Genomic DNA, 17,945 nt, shown 5'->3' with positions numbered 1-17,945 from the left:
CTCCAGTGGAAATAGCATGTGTGTTGTAGGTATCATCATGTATTATAATTATATCATTATGACACATTTCTTATGCATAAAAGTTTAAATTAAATGTGTTAGAAGCTTATTTTAATACACTTCAAAATACAGGTTAAAGAATGACAGCTACTATAGAAAATTTAAGAACACATTTGTACTTTTAGTTGCACTATTTTTCTTGTGCAACAGTCTGTTTTCTTAGGACAGAAGAAACTTGTACTTGGAAGAAATCTACTCTCATTCTTAACAGAGCACTAATAATGCAATACATCATTTTTTATTAATCCTTTTGTTATGAGTGTAACACCTTAGGTGGTGGATAAGGTAGATTTGTTACAGGAAAATGAGACTGTCTGCACTGGAAACACAGACTGTTATTTTTTTCTGGTTTTCCAATCACAATATAGACATCTTGACAAGTCGGCTTGGGCTACCCACCATTCAACAAATGATACTTGAGATTCCATCCTTTCCTTTCTTTTCTTATTATTTCTTATGTGTCCCTGGCAAAAAACAGGCTGCAGAGCGCTGCAGTCTGCTCTGCTGATTTGAAACCCAGCTCAAAACTTGATTTTTTATAAATATATGCAAAGAATCTGCATGGCAACCAGCAAGCAAATCACATGAATGATATAATTCAGCAGCTGTAAATGGACTCTATATAAATAGCAATCTACAGCCCACCATACAAGCTATGCCAGAAAAATTCCATTTACTGGTAAATTAATAATAACCCTCCAAATACAACAAGGTTTAAGATTACTTGCTTCTATGGGTTTCAGTACATACAAAAAATAACACTAAATGGAGAGGGACCTCACTAATATTTGTTCTTTCTTTCATCCTTCGTAATTCAGCATGTTGTTCATTGGGCATATACAGCACAAAGGACGTTTCTATCACTCTCTATACAAAAACAAGAAAAGAGAAAATTTGTTTTCTCTCGCCTGACTTGCTTTCAACTAGACATGTTAGAGACAGGCCTCCTAATCCTGAGCCTGTTACTGAGCCATTACTAATTACTTTGTAATAAAAAGATTGCATATTATCTCTTAGTTCATATAAGCACTTATATTCTATTTTTCTTTAATTAAAAATTGAGAAATGAACTTACCTGACAAGTGAAAGCTATTGGGTTAGCCACTTTCTTTAAAACGGGCTCAATTTCCTCTAGTGCAGTATAGTACTCAATTTGTGCTGTGGTCTTAATGACTCCCCCACAGTAGACATTTACATATACAGGGCCAGCAGGAAAATCTAACAAAACACAAATCAGAACAGTTGCTGAAAACATTTTACAATCCAAGACCAGAAAGCTCAGGGAATGAGTAAATAACAGGAAAATATCACAGAAAAAGCACAGAGTTGATGAACTGAATTTGCATTCACAGATCATTCAGTGTAGTCAGTATTTTATTCAAGTCTTTCAGTCCAACATTGCAAAGCTGACAAAAGAAAATACATGTCTGTAAATCTGTATAGAGAAAAGCTATTGTATTGGTTCACATTAGGAAGGAGATGAAAACAGAATGCTTAAAATTTCCAACTTCCCTCTCTAGATTGATGACCTATAATCAGCTCCCTTATGCCTACATATTAAGGAAAAGTTCATTTATTACAAACAGTGGAACTGCTATTCATCTTTTGAAAGACTTTTCTTAATTGCAGTCAAGATTCTCAACTCAAAATTGAATTTGAGCTAGGCTGCAGCAATTGCAGTGTAATTAATTCCATTCTGGTTGTTTACCTCATAAAAGCAAAAGGAGAGAGGCATAATCTGTTCGTTAAGTATGACTCGTGTTGTGCAGGCAGCACAAGCCACTTTAGGAGCACGTTTCCCAGTTCATTCGTATGCATCATGCCAGGCATTCTGCTGGGCCACACTAGCACACTTGAAATTCTAACTCTGCCCACAAAAAAAGTGATAAAGGGACAACTCTGAAAACAGAGAAGAGTAACAAGGCCAGAGAAACTAATCTAGCAGAACATTGTGTTAAATCACTTAAATGGAAACTGAGCGATTTAAAAAAGAAACCAAAAAAAACCAAACAACAGAAACAAAGCAACGTTTTTATTATGACATCACATCAGCTTGACCTAAAAATGGATACTTCCAAATTTCCAACTTTTACAGATTTTTAAATAGAGAGGATCATTAAGGACAAATTATATAAAAATTAAACTTGAGCTACAGCTCTCGGAAAAACTTAGGATATTTCATTTACTGTTCATATTTTATTTCTTCATCCACTACAGAAACCTTCTTGCAATCAGCAACGTTCTCTCAGGGAAATTTTGGAAGAATCTTTTAAGATCTGTGAATGAGGATTGCAGCTTTTGTTCTTTGAAATCCAGTTACAGATGAAAGTTTCCTGTTGGTTATGTTCTTCTCAGACAAGTTGCTAAAAACAAACCCTCTGCACCATCGCAGTGATACAGAATTCTCAGGCCATTTGTGGCCATCACCTCAGGACAGTGTTCAGAAAAAAAATCACAGAATCATTTAGGTTAGAAAAGATCTCTAAGGTCATGGGTCCAGCCTTTGACTGAGCCACCACCTCATCAATTAGACTTGCCACATCCAGTTATTTCTTGAACACTTCCAGGGATGGTGACTGTACCACTTCCCTGGGCAGTCCATTTCAATATCTAATCACCCTTTTGGTGAACACATTCCTCCTAATATCCAACTTGAACCTCCCCTGGCACAGCCTGAGGTTATGTCCTCTCATCCTGTCACTAGTTACCTGGGAGAAGTGCTCAATGCCCCATCTGTCTATAACCTCCTTTCAGGTGTTTGTAGAGAGTCCATGAGGTCTCTCCTGAGTCTCCTTTTCTCCAGGCTAAACAACCTCAGGTCCTTCAGCTGCTCCTCATGTGACTCACTTTCCAGACCCTTCCCCAGCTTCATTGCCCTTCTCCAGCACCTCAACGCCTTTCTTGAAGTGAGGGACCCAGAACTGGAAACAACTCCATGCGCAGCCTCCCCAGTGCTGAGTCACAGAAGTCATCAGGTCATAGAAGTACCCAAACATAGCTCCTCTTGTTAAATAACTGAAACTTTTAGCAACTAATTATGGATGGTGCAGTGGAAAAAAACATCATTAGAAACCAGCAAAGCTGAGTCATACAGAGAAATGGCATGAACATGAACAAAGAATAGAAATTATTTCCTGCATCAGTAAGAATTATGGAGTAGGGTATAACCAAATTTACTGCATTAAAAATAAAATGAAGCATTTTAGTCATAGAGTAATAAGAAAAGAATATTAGCTTTGCATTTTATGGCAGTAATTTTGAAGAATGTTAATCTGTAACTAATCAATGGTATTTTAAGACTGCCACCTGCCATTTCACCACAGAAAACCAATCTAATAGAACCTAGTTTCCTATAAATCACAAGGCCTTGCTTCTCTGCATTATTAATAAAAGCTCTGTGTGCATAACCCATTTATAGGGAACATCTACAAAATAGCAGGAAGTGAAACTACTTATCAGAAAAACTGAAGGGAGTTGAAAATTTTGTTTACTTAAAGAATATTTTTCTTACCTAAAGCTTTCACGTACTTGACCTTCTTATTCCAAGAGGCTGGCTGTGTCCTAATTTGTTGATTATCCGATATGAATTCGATTTCTACAGTTTCATCATCTATTTCATCTTTCAACAGAATGAATATTTCACCAGGGTTCTATAAAATTAAAATGTGTTCCCATTAGTCCTTCAGAAAATTATACTGAAAGTGGAAAATTATATTGAAAGTGTATTGAAGGAACTTTCTTTTATTAACAGCCTTATGCAAAAAAATCATACTACCAAAATGTGATGCTATCTTAGTGGTATCCTTTAGTATTTTACTGATAAAAATGACACAATCAATGTAGGATTTTAAATTCAGGTTACCTAACAATATTTTAAAACAGTATTTTAAATGCATATGTAGGCAAATTGTTACATTTTCTAAGGGCACTTTACAGTCTAGAAGAATGACACCCATCCTAAAAGAATGACATCCATCCTAAAATACTTTTGAGTCACTTAAACTTACAGTGAGCTGACAGTAAAGTAAGATAGAAGCAGCAGGTGCTATGACAGAATACCCCTCTACTATCTCCTGGACCCAAGGGAAAGTTACTGTCTTACAACTCCACTGATCTCAACAATAAAATAATGGATGTACGTCATCTTTAAAAAACAGATAGCAAGCAAAATGGGTGACATTCCATGTACGCTGCTGCCTCCATACCTGACCGTGGCCACTTACATAGAGGAATGTAGTGCTTTTGTATTTCCTCTGTTCACACTGTCACATATTTCTTACAGCAACTCATTAAAAACACATATGAACATTTATGTCCATTGAATATGCCTGCAGATACACATATATAAATATTTCTGATTCAATATAAAGTCAAACTAGGTACATGCTCATACAAGCAGTTGTGTATTTCATGGTATGGACAAATATGCATATAACCATACACCCATCATGGATTCTTGCCAAGAGATACTTCATATCTCTCAAGAAGTGCCTGACTACATATTCCCTCTAAACTATAAGGCCCACATCAAGTAATACTTCTACTCAAGCTGCCAAATAAATCTAATAGAGCTAAAATCCCTCAGAGGCTGTCTCCAAACTATTTTATTTGCAAATCTTTTGACTGCAGTGTTGATGTGACACAAAGGCAAAATGAATCCCACTGTATTCTCAATTCCCTCTAATTTTGGCCCCATAAGAGTTCTGAAAACAAATAGCAGATATAGGATGAGTGAGATTGCAGAAGGAAGAGGAGAAGAACACCGACTTATCCCCCAAATTTTAGCATTCAAAAATCTTACCTCACATGATATTCTTCCTGGAAGCACCAATATTGACTGCTCATTAGTTTCCAATCTTTCAGAAAGTACCTCATTTTTAGAACTGAGGTCTGTTTTTTCTGATGCTGCCCTGACATTTGACAAGTTAGTATCAGAGCTAGTCTGGTGATCTGAAATAAACAATGTGGAATGACAGCATTGTTAATAATCCACAATCAACAAAATACAGCAATTATGCGGTTTCCTATGAATTACTCATATGGCATTTCGAGTCACATTAAGGGCACCACATGGAAGCCTGGAAAAATTCCTTTAATGTAAGTGTGATGAGGTGTCCCCTTTGATAAAGAGCTTGCCTCTGAAGTTCTGATCCTGCAGCCTTGATTTACATGAACAGGCTCTGCTCATATGCTTTGTCTTACTAAAACCAAAAGGGACACAGCCTTTAGATAAAAATCATTGTGACCAACAAGGTCACAAACATCAGCCATATTCTCATACACGAGGGTAAAATGTGATTTTTACCACTCTTCTTTTCCCTATCTGAAAACAAGCACATGCTCTGTGTTTACAACATCAATGCACCTGTCTGCAGGAGGGATTTACATGAGGGCAGGTTATTAGGTAGTTATGAGAGTGGGCACAGATTTCCTTGGCACAGACTCCATAGTCTTTGCCTGCCTTAATGGACAAAATGATGGATGGAAGGCACACATTTTTTTTAATTGGATAATCTGGGTTTAGAAATATTATGCCAGTCATAGAGGTAGCTTGCAATCAATTTCTTTCTGTTTCACTGTATCGGAAAAGGCTGAAGAGCCACAGTGAATCCTTTACTGTATCACAGAATTTTAATGATTAAATAGAACAGAAAACAGCATCTGCAGAGCTCTGACTAAGCCTGTGTTTTAGCAAAGGTATTCTTCACACCTGCTACTTCTCAGCTGTATCATTACTACTCCTTTTCAGACACTCTATTACTTTGTACAAAACACCCTTGCCACCCATCTCAAAGGACTGCAGCAGCTCTTCATCATGCAAGATTACTCAGTACACTGCAGTCACCTAGTTAGATTATTGATATCATTCCACACAGCTCAGAGTTAAAAAACATGACTGGCTGATGAGCAAATATCCTGAGAGACATCCACAGTATCTTGTATTACTATAAATTAAGAAACACTCACAGTCAATTACATTCAAGGATACAAAGAACTTTTCAGGCACATTTTTCCTCTGAAATGGATGTAGAATATTAAAACAAATCTGCAATGGGCAGAATACAGAACAGTAGCAATGTGGCTTTGCTCAAACAGCCATTTTGAGTTTTTTGCAAAAGTGCTGAAGTGACTCAGGTACACAAACCACACAATGCTCCTAAGAGGCACAGCAACCTTTCCAGTCAGTGTCAACACTGGCAATTTGCAACCACTTTTCTCACTTCTTATTTGCCTTTATTTTCCCCATATGCACCAGTTTATCTGATACAGAATGTTCTCTTTCCTTACCAATCCTGTCTTGCTTAGATTTTAATAAACTACTATTATAGTAAATGTGCCTGCTAAGTGAAGTTGTGCCAGGGCATGCTATGTCTGATGTAGAATTTTTTCCCCCAGAAATGTGCTTTGACTGTTAGAGAGATCTCAGAAAAAGGGGGAGGAGGGGGGCAGGGGAGAGAGGAACATTTGTCCATGTTTCCTCAAGGAAGCTAAAGCTTCTTTGAATATCCAAGTTAAGCAGGTTTGATAATCACCACTAGCTAGTAAAATCTGCCCAGCCTACTCCTGCTTACATTCTTATGCTTTTAAGGCAAACTGATTCTGAATTTAAGCTATGGATTCAATGTAGATTGGTAAAATTACACTGAACTTAAATGTAGACATACTTTATTGAAGTTGTATAACTCCATTTGCTTTAATTTATTTGAAAAGTTAAATAGGCTACACTGAACAAAGGCTATTTTAATTATGAATCAGAACCAACACTGTCTTCAATGCTGTTTAACTGATGCAGCTCAAAATCATAGAATCATAGAATCATAGAATCATAGAATGGATTGGGTTGGAAAAGACCTCCAAGATCATCAAGTCCAACCCTTGGTCCAACTCTAGTCCATTTACTAGATCATGGCACTCAGCGCCACGTCCAATCTGCGTTTAAAAATCTCTAGGGATGGTGAAGCCACCACCTCTCTGGGCAGCCCATTCCAATGCCTGATTACTCTCTCTGAAAAGAATTTTTTTCTGATCTCCAACTTAAATTTCCCCTGGCAGAGCTTGAGCCCGTGCCCCCTTGTCCTATTGCTGAGTGCCTGGGAGAAGAGACCAGCCCCCACCTGGTTATAACTTCCTTTCAGGTAGTTCTAGACAGTGATGAGGTCACCTCTGAGCCTCCTCTTCTCCAGGCTAAACAACCCCAGCCCCCTCAGCCTCTCCCCATAGGGCTTGTGCTCCATTCCCTTCACCACCCTTGTAGCTCTTCTCTGGACTCGCTCCAGCACCTCAATATCCTTTCTGAAGTGAGGGGTCCAGAACTGAACACAGTACTCAAGGTGTGGCCTCACCAACATAGAGTACAGGGGAAGGATCACTTCCCTGGTCCCGCTGGCCATGCTATTTTTGATACAGGCCAGGATCCCATTGGCCTTCTTGGCCACCTGGGCACACTGTTGGCTCATGTTGAGCTTCCTGTCAATTAGTCCCCCCAGGTCCTTTTCTGCCTGGCTGCTTTCCAGCCACTCTGTGCCCAGCCTGTAGCGCTGCAGGGGGATTGTTGTGGCCAAAGTGCAGGACCCGGCACTTGGCCTTATTGAACTTCATCCCATTGGAAATGTAAGTACATTAATTTCTCAGATTATAATTATGAAGACTAGATTTTATTTGGCCCTGCCCTTCAGAAAAAGGAAGCCCTGAACTCTTGCCGAGGAAGACAGGGTATTTTACAGCAGCCTTACAGTACCCAAATGGAGTCTACTAGAAAGATGGAGAGGGACTTTTTACAAGGACATGTAGGGATAGGACACAGGGAATGGCTTCAGACTCAAAGAGGGTGGGTTTAGATTAGATATTAGGAAGAAATGCTATAGTGAGGGGGGTTCTGAGACACTTGAATAAGTCACCCAGAGAAGCTATGCTAGCTGTACTAGGAAAGCACAGCTATCCCAACAATAGACAAATTATTAAGAGATGTGCCTCCTACATCAAAGACTTGGATATTTAACAGAATTAGGGATTCCCCTGCTGACTCCAAGAGTGGTTAACAATTTATTAGTGAAAAAACATCAAGCAAGACATCTTTCAGTAAATGTCAGGTCTACCTGACAACCAAGGAGCCATGTACAACAGTCCAAGAACCTACTATATATTTAGTAACCAAACTTTAGAGCCACCACCTCCAGCACTCAGATTTCTATCAGCAGTTGCACACTATGTGTCCTGAAATGTGGAACATGAAACAACCACATGAAATGTTGTTTGGCAATGCTGAACAAGTACACCAGAGATTAATCAATGCTTGGCTTGTTGGCATTAAGTGAAATGATGTAGTTCAAAAAGGTATTAATACTATGCAAATGAGACTGTAGTGATGCAGAGCAATGCACAGACAACATTTGTTTCACGTGGGCAGAAGGCAGTGTCAGATGTTCAAGTCTTCTGTACACATTTGGACATTTTCAATATGAATCCTCTTTACATTCTTGCTTTCAACCTGAAAGCAATAGCTAGAGAGCTCCACCAATTGCTGAGGCTTTCATAAAAATGGTCATTTAACAAGAATTTACATTCGAGGGTGAGGATTAGCTTAAAAGAAACAAAAAATGGAACATCATTATCATGCTGGAATACCTAAAAGAGAGGATTTATTAAAGGGTATTTGTTGCTTGGTGAATATGTTCTTCTAATGTTTTATGTAGTGGTGACCTATCTGAGTTTTTTAAAATGTAGCAGTAATTATTAAAATAATGGATGAATAAAACCAGACCCTTTCTTGTAGGATCAAAGTATAAGAAATTATTAACTATATCTAATGATCCTTAGAAAATGCTATGAGCTAGAGGCTAAAAAGAAAGGAAAAAATTTATTATAATCTTCCCTTGAGTAATCAGGGTAGTACTACTGTGCATTATCACCTATTATAGAGGGTAATGCTTCATTTCCATCAGGCTGCTTTTGTTGGCTTACTCTTGACAAATATCTCCTGTTGATGGTCATGTTGAAAGGACTGATTTTAAGTTCATTTTAAATAGTAAAGTATTACACACATTTACTGTAACAGTTACTCATTTAACTGGGAACAGTGTTGATGTTTTCAATTTCACTTCAATATTATCTCCTAATTAATCTAATTTCAATATACCAACTTAGTATATTTTACACAAGACCCTTTGGAATCCATTATTGCTTTCAATTTAACATTTTAAACTAAGTTTATGACATGACTTCAAAATTGCATTCCTTTACATAAATTGAGAAATTTTAATAAAGCCTCTAGTCTCCTGTGTATTCAACAAGTAATGCTTCACCACGGCTTCTAAGCACCTTTTCTGCAACGTCCAACCTTCTCCTCCCCCCCCAAATTCTAACATTTCAAATACACTCTTTAGCTGTCCTTATTGCAGCCTACATGAGAATTGTAAGTATTCTCTGTCTCTGTTTACTTGGTACTTGCTACATGTTTTGAGTCAACAATGTATGTGACAGATTTAGGGCATTAAAAATAGCAGAAAACAAACTTATGAAAGATTTATGTGTTTTCTAAGGCTACCCACAGAATGAATCTCTCAGTCAAAATTAAGCTGGTTTTACAAAAGCAAAATGCCTGCTAGCTTTACAAATTTCAGTGCTTCCTCACGACTTGCTCAAGCAATGCTGGCTGTGTTACAAAAGAGGTCCTCAATTAGCCCTAGATCACATATCGCACGAGAGGATGAGATATATGGGAAAATTAGGTTAGGCAGATGACAAGCAATGCAAGGGTAATTTAGCACATGTGGCCAACTCACCACATGAAAGAAAAGATAAGGTGTTTGAGTGTCAAAGATTAAAATAAAGAGGGTTACAGAAGACCATTTAAGTGCAGGAGCCACCCGTGTTATATGGTAAGTCTGCTCTCCAGCACAACATGAGGGAAAGGCAGAGCTGTCCCACTGGGTTCCATGAGGTATAACTGAAAGGTTCTCATGTGTAAGTGACTTCCTTGCAATGCAAAAGCCTGAAGTCAAACACGTGTGAGTGCTCTGCAGAAATATGGATTAAAGTAGAGCCATGCAGAATAAAACAAAGTAACTTTCTGGAAAAAATCAGGAAAAAAAGGTGTATGTACATCATATTCTTCCTGCAATCCACCATAAGTTTATCATAGATATTTATGAAAGATAATACTCTTCAAGTATGGCTATTTGTAAAGACTGTATGAACTCAGCAGAGAGTGCAGCAGAGTGGAATTGAAAGGGAGCCCTGAACTCCATAAAATACTCTCTAAAAAAACCAAGAAAGGCTGTGAGAAACAGGGAGGGTGAAAATATCCACTGCATTGGGCTTCATTCAATGGGCCTGTTTTCCTCATGTGAATATGGGATTCACTTGTTTTTACCATAAGCACTTTCTAAGACATGATTTCAAAGCAAATACCCTTTCCTGCTCTGCAGAGAGACGACTTAGGAATGGCAAGGCTTCCAGAAATCACAGTAAATTAATATATACACAAACGTGGACATCTGATTTAAGTCTTAATTTCTTTCACTTGTTTTCTATCAAGTAAAAATTCCAGACCAAGATAAATAAATTCATTATTGAACAAGCCCTAAATAATCCTTCTCTCTATGCAGAACCATCTATCTTTTTCAAATACACCAACAGCTATCTCTGTTTTTTCAAAAGCATTCACAGTCCCAGTTTCTTCTGCATGGTTGAGTTCTTCTGTCAAAAACAGTATCTCTCTGTAAGTTGGCCTATTTTGCTCATGTCTCCAAAATACTTCTATTACTTTATTTATGGTCTACAATTTTTCTTGTGAATAACCATCATACTGACAGTTCCTTTAAAAGCTATGAAGAATATTTTTTCCTTTTCTGAATATTTGGAGTTAGTGTTTATGTAATCTTAGCTGCCAATGGTGCTGAAATTTTCATTCACATCTATTTCTCCCCTATAAGAGCAATCCCTGAAATCCCCCACACCTATTCTTTTATGAGTTACTATGTACATGTAGGCAAAGATTGATTTGCTATGAAGGTACATGTCCACCTGTTGTTTTATTATTGGGTATGTTTTTGTCCACAACAATTTAGCACTCTGATATAATTGTAGCCTAAGGGAGTCATCATAAAAGCATTTAAAGAGAATATAAAAGTCTTACTATGTCTACCCTTATTGGATCTGATAGTAAAAACAGAAGATCTTGCCTTCAAATCATCCCCAAAACTGCAAAATGCTATTTATCTTTAAGTTTATTGATAACCTTTAGGAAATAATTTGGATGAAACTGTAGGTGTTTCTTATACATATAGTTTCACATGATTCTGTATATTCATAGGCAATCTAAATTTATAACAATTAACTAGTTCCAACCTGGTCTTTGGTTTGGAAGAAAGATTGGACTTAGTGCTTGACATGTGTCATGGCTATGACATATATATTTGGAGGCTTTTTGAAACTTATTTTATCTTTTACTGTATATCAATCCATGTTATCATTTTGCCTGCACTCAAATCCATGACTTTCAGCTTCAGCAGCAGCACTTAGCAACATGACTGCTCTGGTGATCTTTAGACACAGAGCTAGACTGTCACAATGAGTTTCTAACTATCAGACACACTGATGAGTTTAGAAACAATAACTGCCTGCCCGAGGTCACTCGGGTGCTGAGCAGAACTGCTGATGGAGCCCAAGCCTGTTATTTCCAGTTTCTACGTTCTGCATACTTCTCCAGGGAGAAACAAACTGAAGTATGGCCCTCTGTGTGTACCAGCAGTTCTCAGTTATCAAAGCCTAATGTTTTATTAAAGAGTCCTTCAATCCACTTCACAGTTACTGGAGTTCTACCACAGTAAGAACACTTTAGCATTTTTGTTCCATTTTTCTGTGGTATCAGCACATATATCTCACCTCTGCTTCAGTGAAGGATTATATAGCACTAAATGTTGCCCAAAATCTGAGACATTGCTGCAACTTAGACAGGCTGTCCCCCTGCTGCTGACTCAAAAGCACCACTGAAGACAAACGGACTGAGAGCAGAGGCATCCAGGGTTGTAAGCAGACTTCCAAAATTTGTCAGCTTGATAAAATAGTTCTGCAACTGCCTTATTATTCCAAAGCTGCAGCTGCCTAGTGGCTCTATTATCTCTGAACAATGACTCAAGTCTCTCATAACTGCCCTGGCTCAAACTGCTCACTGTGCTTGGACACAGAAGTGGCATGTGGCTACATTTTGAAACACATACATATACATAACACAGCTAAAGAGGAGCATCTGAGAATCAATTTGTACTTCACAGAGGCATGAGCTCAGATTTCAAGCCAAATAGGCTTTAAGTTTTGCTGGTGTCACCATCAATGAATGAGGAAATTCCTTAAGGAATGAGTAGACAACCTTTCCCCTCCTGTCCATGTTTGAAGCTATTCTTTTAATGAAGAATATTCTTTATAGAGCCAAAAAAGGTCAAAAAAATTACAGAGCTGGAAGGCTGTGAAGTTTAACATAACTGAAAAGTCCTTTAATAACAGCATTGGGAGAGGGAAGAGACAGTGCTATCTGGCATTTTCAGCTTTTGTCCTACTCAGAGTACAGGAAACACACCCCTAATAATATCAGAACATGTGCTGACAGAAGCCTACATACTCCACTTCATAGCATGTCTTAAAGCAATTGGTAAGAGAAGCTAGCCTGGACTGCAGCAGGACATTTACCAAATAGCGTATCAGTCTGAGTATGACAGCAGAGCTTCAATACCTGCACAGGGCTCTTATCAATGGCTGGATTAAATTTATGATGCTGTTCTTGATCTGTACAGCTCTAAATTACATGGGATTTGTCTGTCTAAGAGACCATGTCTCTCTGTGCCATGCTGCCACATATGCTGTCAGCAGAAAAACTCACACTAAACACACTGGGTATTAAAGAAGAAAAAAACCTGAGTTGTCAGCAAGACTGACTCACTAAGGGACAGGCTGCTTGGCCATTTACTCCCACCTTTAGTTTGAAATAGCTAAAACCTACTGACCCTTAAAGCAGGCTAAAAGGTACACTGCATTCTCAGGAACACAATTAAGGGTGATATTTTTAGGCACATCTGAAAACCATGCTTGCTTTCTAACCCCTGACTATTTTCCTCTTGCTAGGAAGTAATCTGAGATCATCTTATAAGACAATGTCCTTTAATCCAACAGCACAGACACATTTTATTAAAACAGGACTTTAGATAGCATTATAGGAAAACAATAGCATTGCAGAAACACCCTCATAGCTCTTTATCTACTGAGGGGATGACACCTATTCTGCTAAAAAAATGCTGGCCTTTCTCCATTTTGGTTTGGTAAAGGATAAGGGTAACACAGCATGCACATACATATTAGTTGGATGACACCTCTGAGCAGGACCAAAATATGTCTGCTGTTAAATTTAATAGACAGACAGCTATTATTATCTTTTAAATCACCTTTTGGGCTCCACTTGCCCATCTCTAATTGCTTCAGTTAATTAGTGCTAGGATACAAGCTTTAATGGCAAACGTTAAAAAAAGACAAAGCTGTTTCACAGAAGGGGAAGAGCCTTTTCTGAAGCTGCATACCACCCAATGCATACCTAAATCTGAGGTTAGCTTTATTTGCCAGGTAAAATAATGAATGCCAGTTCCACAATAATGAATTCATACTTTATCTGCATGGTTACAAGGCTGGATACCCAGATCCTAGTAAGACTGTTTCACTTTTCTACCTTAGTACAAATTATAAACTATGATTATTTGAAAAAAACAGAAATTTCCTGAGGAACTACAAGGAAATTTCTGAAAATGCAGCTCCCTAGTATTAAAAACAAGTCTTTTTTTTCTTATCTAGAAATAAAGTAAACACATAACAATATATGTGACTAGCTAAAGAGTTGGTTTGTTCAGTTATCACCTCCAGTACTGAGTCCTCATATATTAATACCATGGTCATTAGCATTCCACAACTGGATCTTTTCCTTCACTCAGTAGCAAATCAATAGTTTTTGCATCTGCTTGGAGCTCATATTTCCCCAAAGGATCTCAGTGATCATATTGTTTTTCCATTTTCCAATGTAGTGCCTGAACTTTTCCCTCAAAGCCTTGCACAATTCACTTTAGTCAATCACTATATATTGATTGTTAACGCCTGCCCATTCTCCATCTATCTTTGTTTTAATGGATCTAGGGTGTTTTTTTGGTGTTTTTAAATACATTCTGCCATCCACTCACTGCTCTTTCCAACGTTGCTGCTTTAGATTTCTCATTTAGATTTATACTTCTGTTCAACTTCCATTCCAGTTCAAGCTTAAATTCCACCTTCTCTCAGCTTATCCTTTCTTTTGTACAATGACTGTATATACAAAACAAACTGCAGCTTTCGGTGAGCCACTCTCCACTTAAGACCTCATATAAAGCACTGTTCCTTTGTGAGTTTATTATAAGGTTCTAGCAAAACCCTTTCTTGGTTTATAATTTTTCCTGACACTTCTGGTTTGTATCTTTCACATAATTTAACACTGCATACATTTCCCTCTTATTGGGAAAAAGCAGAGAAGACAGACAGTCCCTGGAAACACTTTTTCAGAATTCATCCAGAGTCAAATCCTGTCTGCTCACCCAATGATTCACCTACTTTCTTCAGGGCACAAATGCTGTCTTATTTGCAGCTGCCATCTTGCCTTTCTTGGCTTTGTAAAGACTGACACACTGAATCTTGAAAACTGCAATCCTATCACTTCTGGGGCTACTTTTCCCCTCAAAGTTTTGCAGTGGTATCAGAAAACTGTTGCCTGTTGCACCTCCACAGAAGGAACATTGACCACATATTTCCTTAGACTCATTTGAGAGTCAGTCTTAACCTCACATACAGGGTACAATTATTTTGAATCTCTAAATTTTAGTTGGCTCTTTCACTCATCACAGCATTGGAGAATCATTTTGGTCCTCTTGGCAATAGAGACATCATTAACCAGCAAAGGCTACAGACAATCTGCTCTATCAAGATGACTGCCAAATGCTGTCTGAGAGCTCCTGTCCAGGCAACTTCTGCAAATATTTCAAGTGAAATTTTTGCTTTTAATGCAAGGCTTTTTAAGCTGGAAAATCCTCCAATCACTTTAGTACAATATCTACCTGATGGGAAACTGGGACTTAAAGATGCTCTTCATGCCCCATATTAAAAAAATGTAGTTTGGAGGACCATCTCCTCAGTCCTTTTCTTTTCTTGGGACTCTCTGTTTTCTCTAACCACTTGCTATTTTACTGTTTAATTTTTTGAACATCAGGCTCATGAATAAGAGAAACAGTGGTGTCAGCTTATTCAGCATCTGGATGATGAGCCAAAAAGGCTTCCTTATACCAACAAACATCTTCAATGCACTGACCTGTGGCAATTCAACACAGGATCAAAAGAGAAATCCTTAGAAAACTTGACAATAGGTCTGTGGGAATAAACCAGTGCAGCTTGAGATCACACCAGCACACCCAAGATGCCAAAAGAGTCTCAAACAGACACTATCAGAATATGGAGGGCTGTCTAACAGGAAAAGATTTACTGGTTGGCATTAAACACTTTCTTTGACACGATACACATTTCAAAGGGGCGTATTTCCAACTAGTGCTGATCTGGACCTATAGAATGTACACCTTTAAGCATGTGAAGTGCACCCACTGAGCTCTCTGAGTGCACTTTTCCTTTCAGTTTTATCTGAAAGGAATTCAGTCCCCACACTTCATGGCTGTTCTGCATTGTGAACCAAACCATGGTAAGAAGGAATGACGAGTATTTAAAAGCAAACAGGTTGATGCCAGTGTCTTGAAATTAACTGACGAAGCTAAAATTCTAAACTCCATACATCACTGAGCATTGAAGCATCCTTCTGCCCTTACACATTGCCAGCCACAGAGCCAGTGTCCTCAGAGTCCAGCAGCACAGAACTGCTATGGCAGGAATTTGGACTACCTTGCCCTTTTCCATCCCTAAGCTTGCTGATGCTATTAAGTCAATTACTTTGCAACAGTGTCAATCCAGAAGTAAAGTTCTTTAAGTCGGAACTGGGGAAAGGAAGCTTGCTAAGCAGCTCTTTACTAAAAGGAAGTTAAGATTTCGCCAATCTGTTAACCCAACTAAAACTCTTTATAGGCTTTCACAACTATAAATAAACCAGGATGGCAACTGTCACTGAACTTGTGATGTAGGACTTCTCCCAGCCAGTGGTTGTCAATAAATAATGCTGCAAATGTAATGTGAGTAGGACTGACCTATGTGAAATTTCAGATCAGCTCCTTATTACAAGCAAAACTCCTCATGCTGGGGACAGAAAGGGAAAGCTTTCCATGTCTTCCTCCTTTTCTCTATTCTGAAATCAAAGGGAAAAAAGTCACATCCCTGTTGAATCTTCTCCTTTTTTCACAGCCCTTACAAGAATGTATGTGTATGGACATGTGGGTTGATGTCTGAGAACAAACTCGACTCCTCTGCACAACTGTACGCTATGGTAAGGTTAGTTTGTCTTTCATGTCTGACAAGATGTAAGAAAATAAACTTCATTTTGTGAAGAGTACTGCCTTTATCCTATGAAATGCAAGAGGAATGCAACTCACCATCTGCAAGAACTGCTTCATAGATGTAGGACAAAGAGTATCCAGGATTTTGATCCAGTGGCTTACCTAGGAAAAAAGAGTAAGTCTTTAATGGTATCAAGTTGGAAATATCTTTAATTGGTCATCAACTTTGATGACATTGAACACAGCTATCCTACTTAATTGTTTCACAGAAAGTTTAGTTTGCTCTAAGGAAGATCTTAGCATCAGAAATCAAGCTGGGGGGAAAATTCAGCAAAATAAAACAGAGTTAATGGACAAATAATCTAAACTCTCAGAAATAAGGTGATACCATGACAGTGATTTCCACTTTCTTCTTTAGATGAAAATCTGTATGTATTGTAAATGTAAGATAAAGCCATTTTAAAGCTGTAGTTTTGAAGATAGAAAAAAAATAAAACCTAGAACAAATCCAAGAGCTAGTGAAGAGGAAAAAAGCCTAGAGAGACATTCAGATGGAGCTGTATTTGCCCCATTTTCAGCAAATATCCCTGTGATCGAATTTTTCCATTTACTGTAGCTGGTAAAACATGTGGACTTGAGGAATAAGTTTCCCTGAAAGTCAGTATGGCAAACAATGTGAAAGGAGCTGGGCAAGGGAAAGCAAATAGAATCATGTGCAGTAAAGGGAGAACTGGAAAATAGATACAGACATTGCAGTTTGGAAGACAACTTTTCAGGGCTGTGTTTGGTAATACAATAGATCTGGTTACAAACAGTATCATAGAATCAGGGTGGTATGGAGAGGAAAGGACCTTAAAGACCATGTAGCTCCAACCCCCTGGCCATGGGCAGGCACATCATCCACTAGACCAGGCTGCTCAGGGCCCCATCCAACCTGGCCTTGAATGCTTGCAAGGATGGAGCATCCACAGCTTCTCTGGGCAGCCTGGTCATCAGCAAATTTGCTAAGGGTGCACTCGATCTCACTGGCAATACCTAGAACAAAGATGTTAAACACCACCTGTTCCAAAACAAAATCACTGAATGGGTCAGGTTGGAAGGGAACACAGTGACTCATCTGGTGCAACCTCCCTGCTCAAGCAGGATCATCCCAGAGCACACAGCACAGAATGGTGTCCAGACAGTTCTTGAATATCCCCAATGAGGGAGACTCCACAGCCTCTCAGGGCAATCTGTTCCAGTGTATGGTGACCTGCACGGCACAGAAGTTCTTCCTCATATTCAGGTGGATCTTCCTGTGCATCAGTTTCTGCGCATTGCCTCTTGTCCTGTTGCTGGGCACTGCTGAGCAGAGCCTGGCTCCATCTTCTTGACACTTCAGACGTTAATGAG

At 38.6% G+C, this 17,945-nt stretch overlaps 1 protein-coding gene across 3 annotated transcripts in view; it reads right to left on the bottom strand.

Moving 5' to 3' along the window:
• Positions 1–17,945, bottom strand: part of BANK1 (B cell scaffold protein with ankyrin repeats 1) — a 146,222-nt gene that overhangs the window by 100,675 nt on the left and 27,602 nt on the right. For all 3 annotated transcript variants that reach the window (XM_071555921.1, XM_071555922.1, XM_071555923.1), the window contains 4 exons: positions 16,650–16,715; positions 4,862–5,010; positions 3,572–3,710; positions 1,136–1,278 (listed from right to left, as the gene is read on the bottom strand). In XM_071555921.1, coding sequence (XP_071412022.1) covers positions 1,136–1,278; positions 3,572–3,710; positions 4,862–5,010; positions 16,650–16,715 — 497 coding nt within the window. The remainder of the gene's footprint in view (positions 1–1,135; positions 1,279–3,571; positions 3,711–4,861; positions 5,011–16,649; positions 16,716–17,945) is intronic.

This window comes from Pithys albifrons, chromosome 5, assembly GCF_047495875.1.
Source record: "Pithys albifrons albifrons isolate INPA30051 chromosome 5, PitAlb_v1, whole genome shotgun sequence".
Taxonomy (NCBI): domain Eukaryota; kingdom Metazoa; phylum Chordata; class Aves; order Passeriformes; family Thamnophilidae; genus Pithys; species Pithys albifrons.
This window is presented reverse-complemented; position numbering and strand designations above follow the sequence as displayed.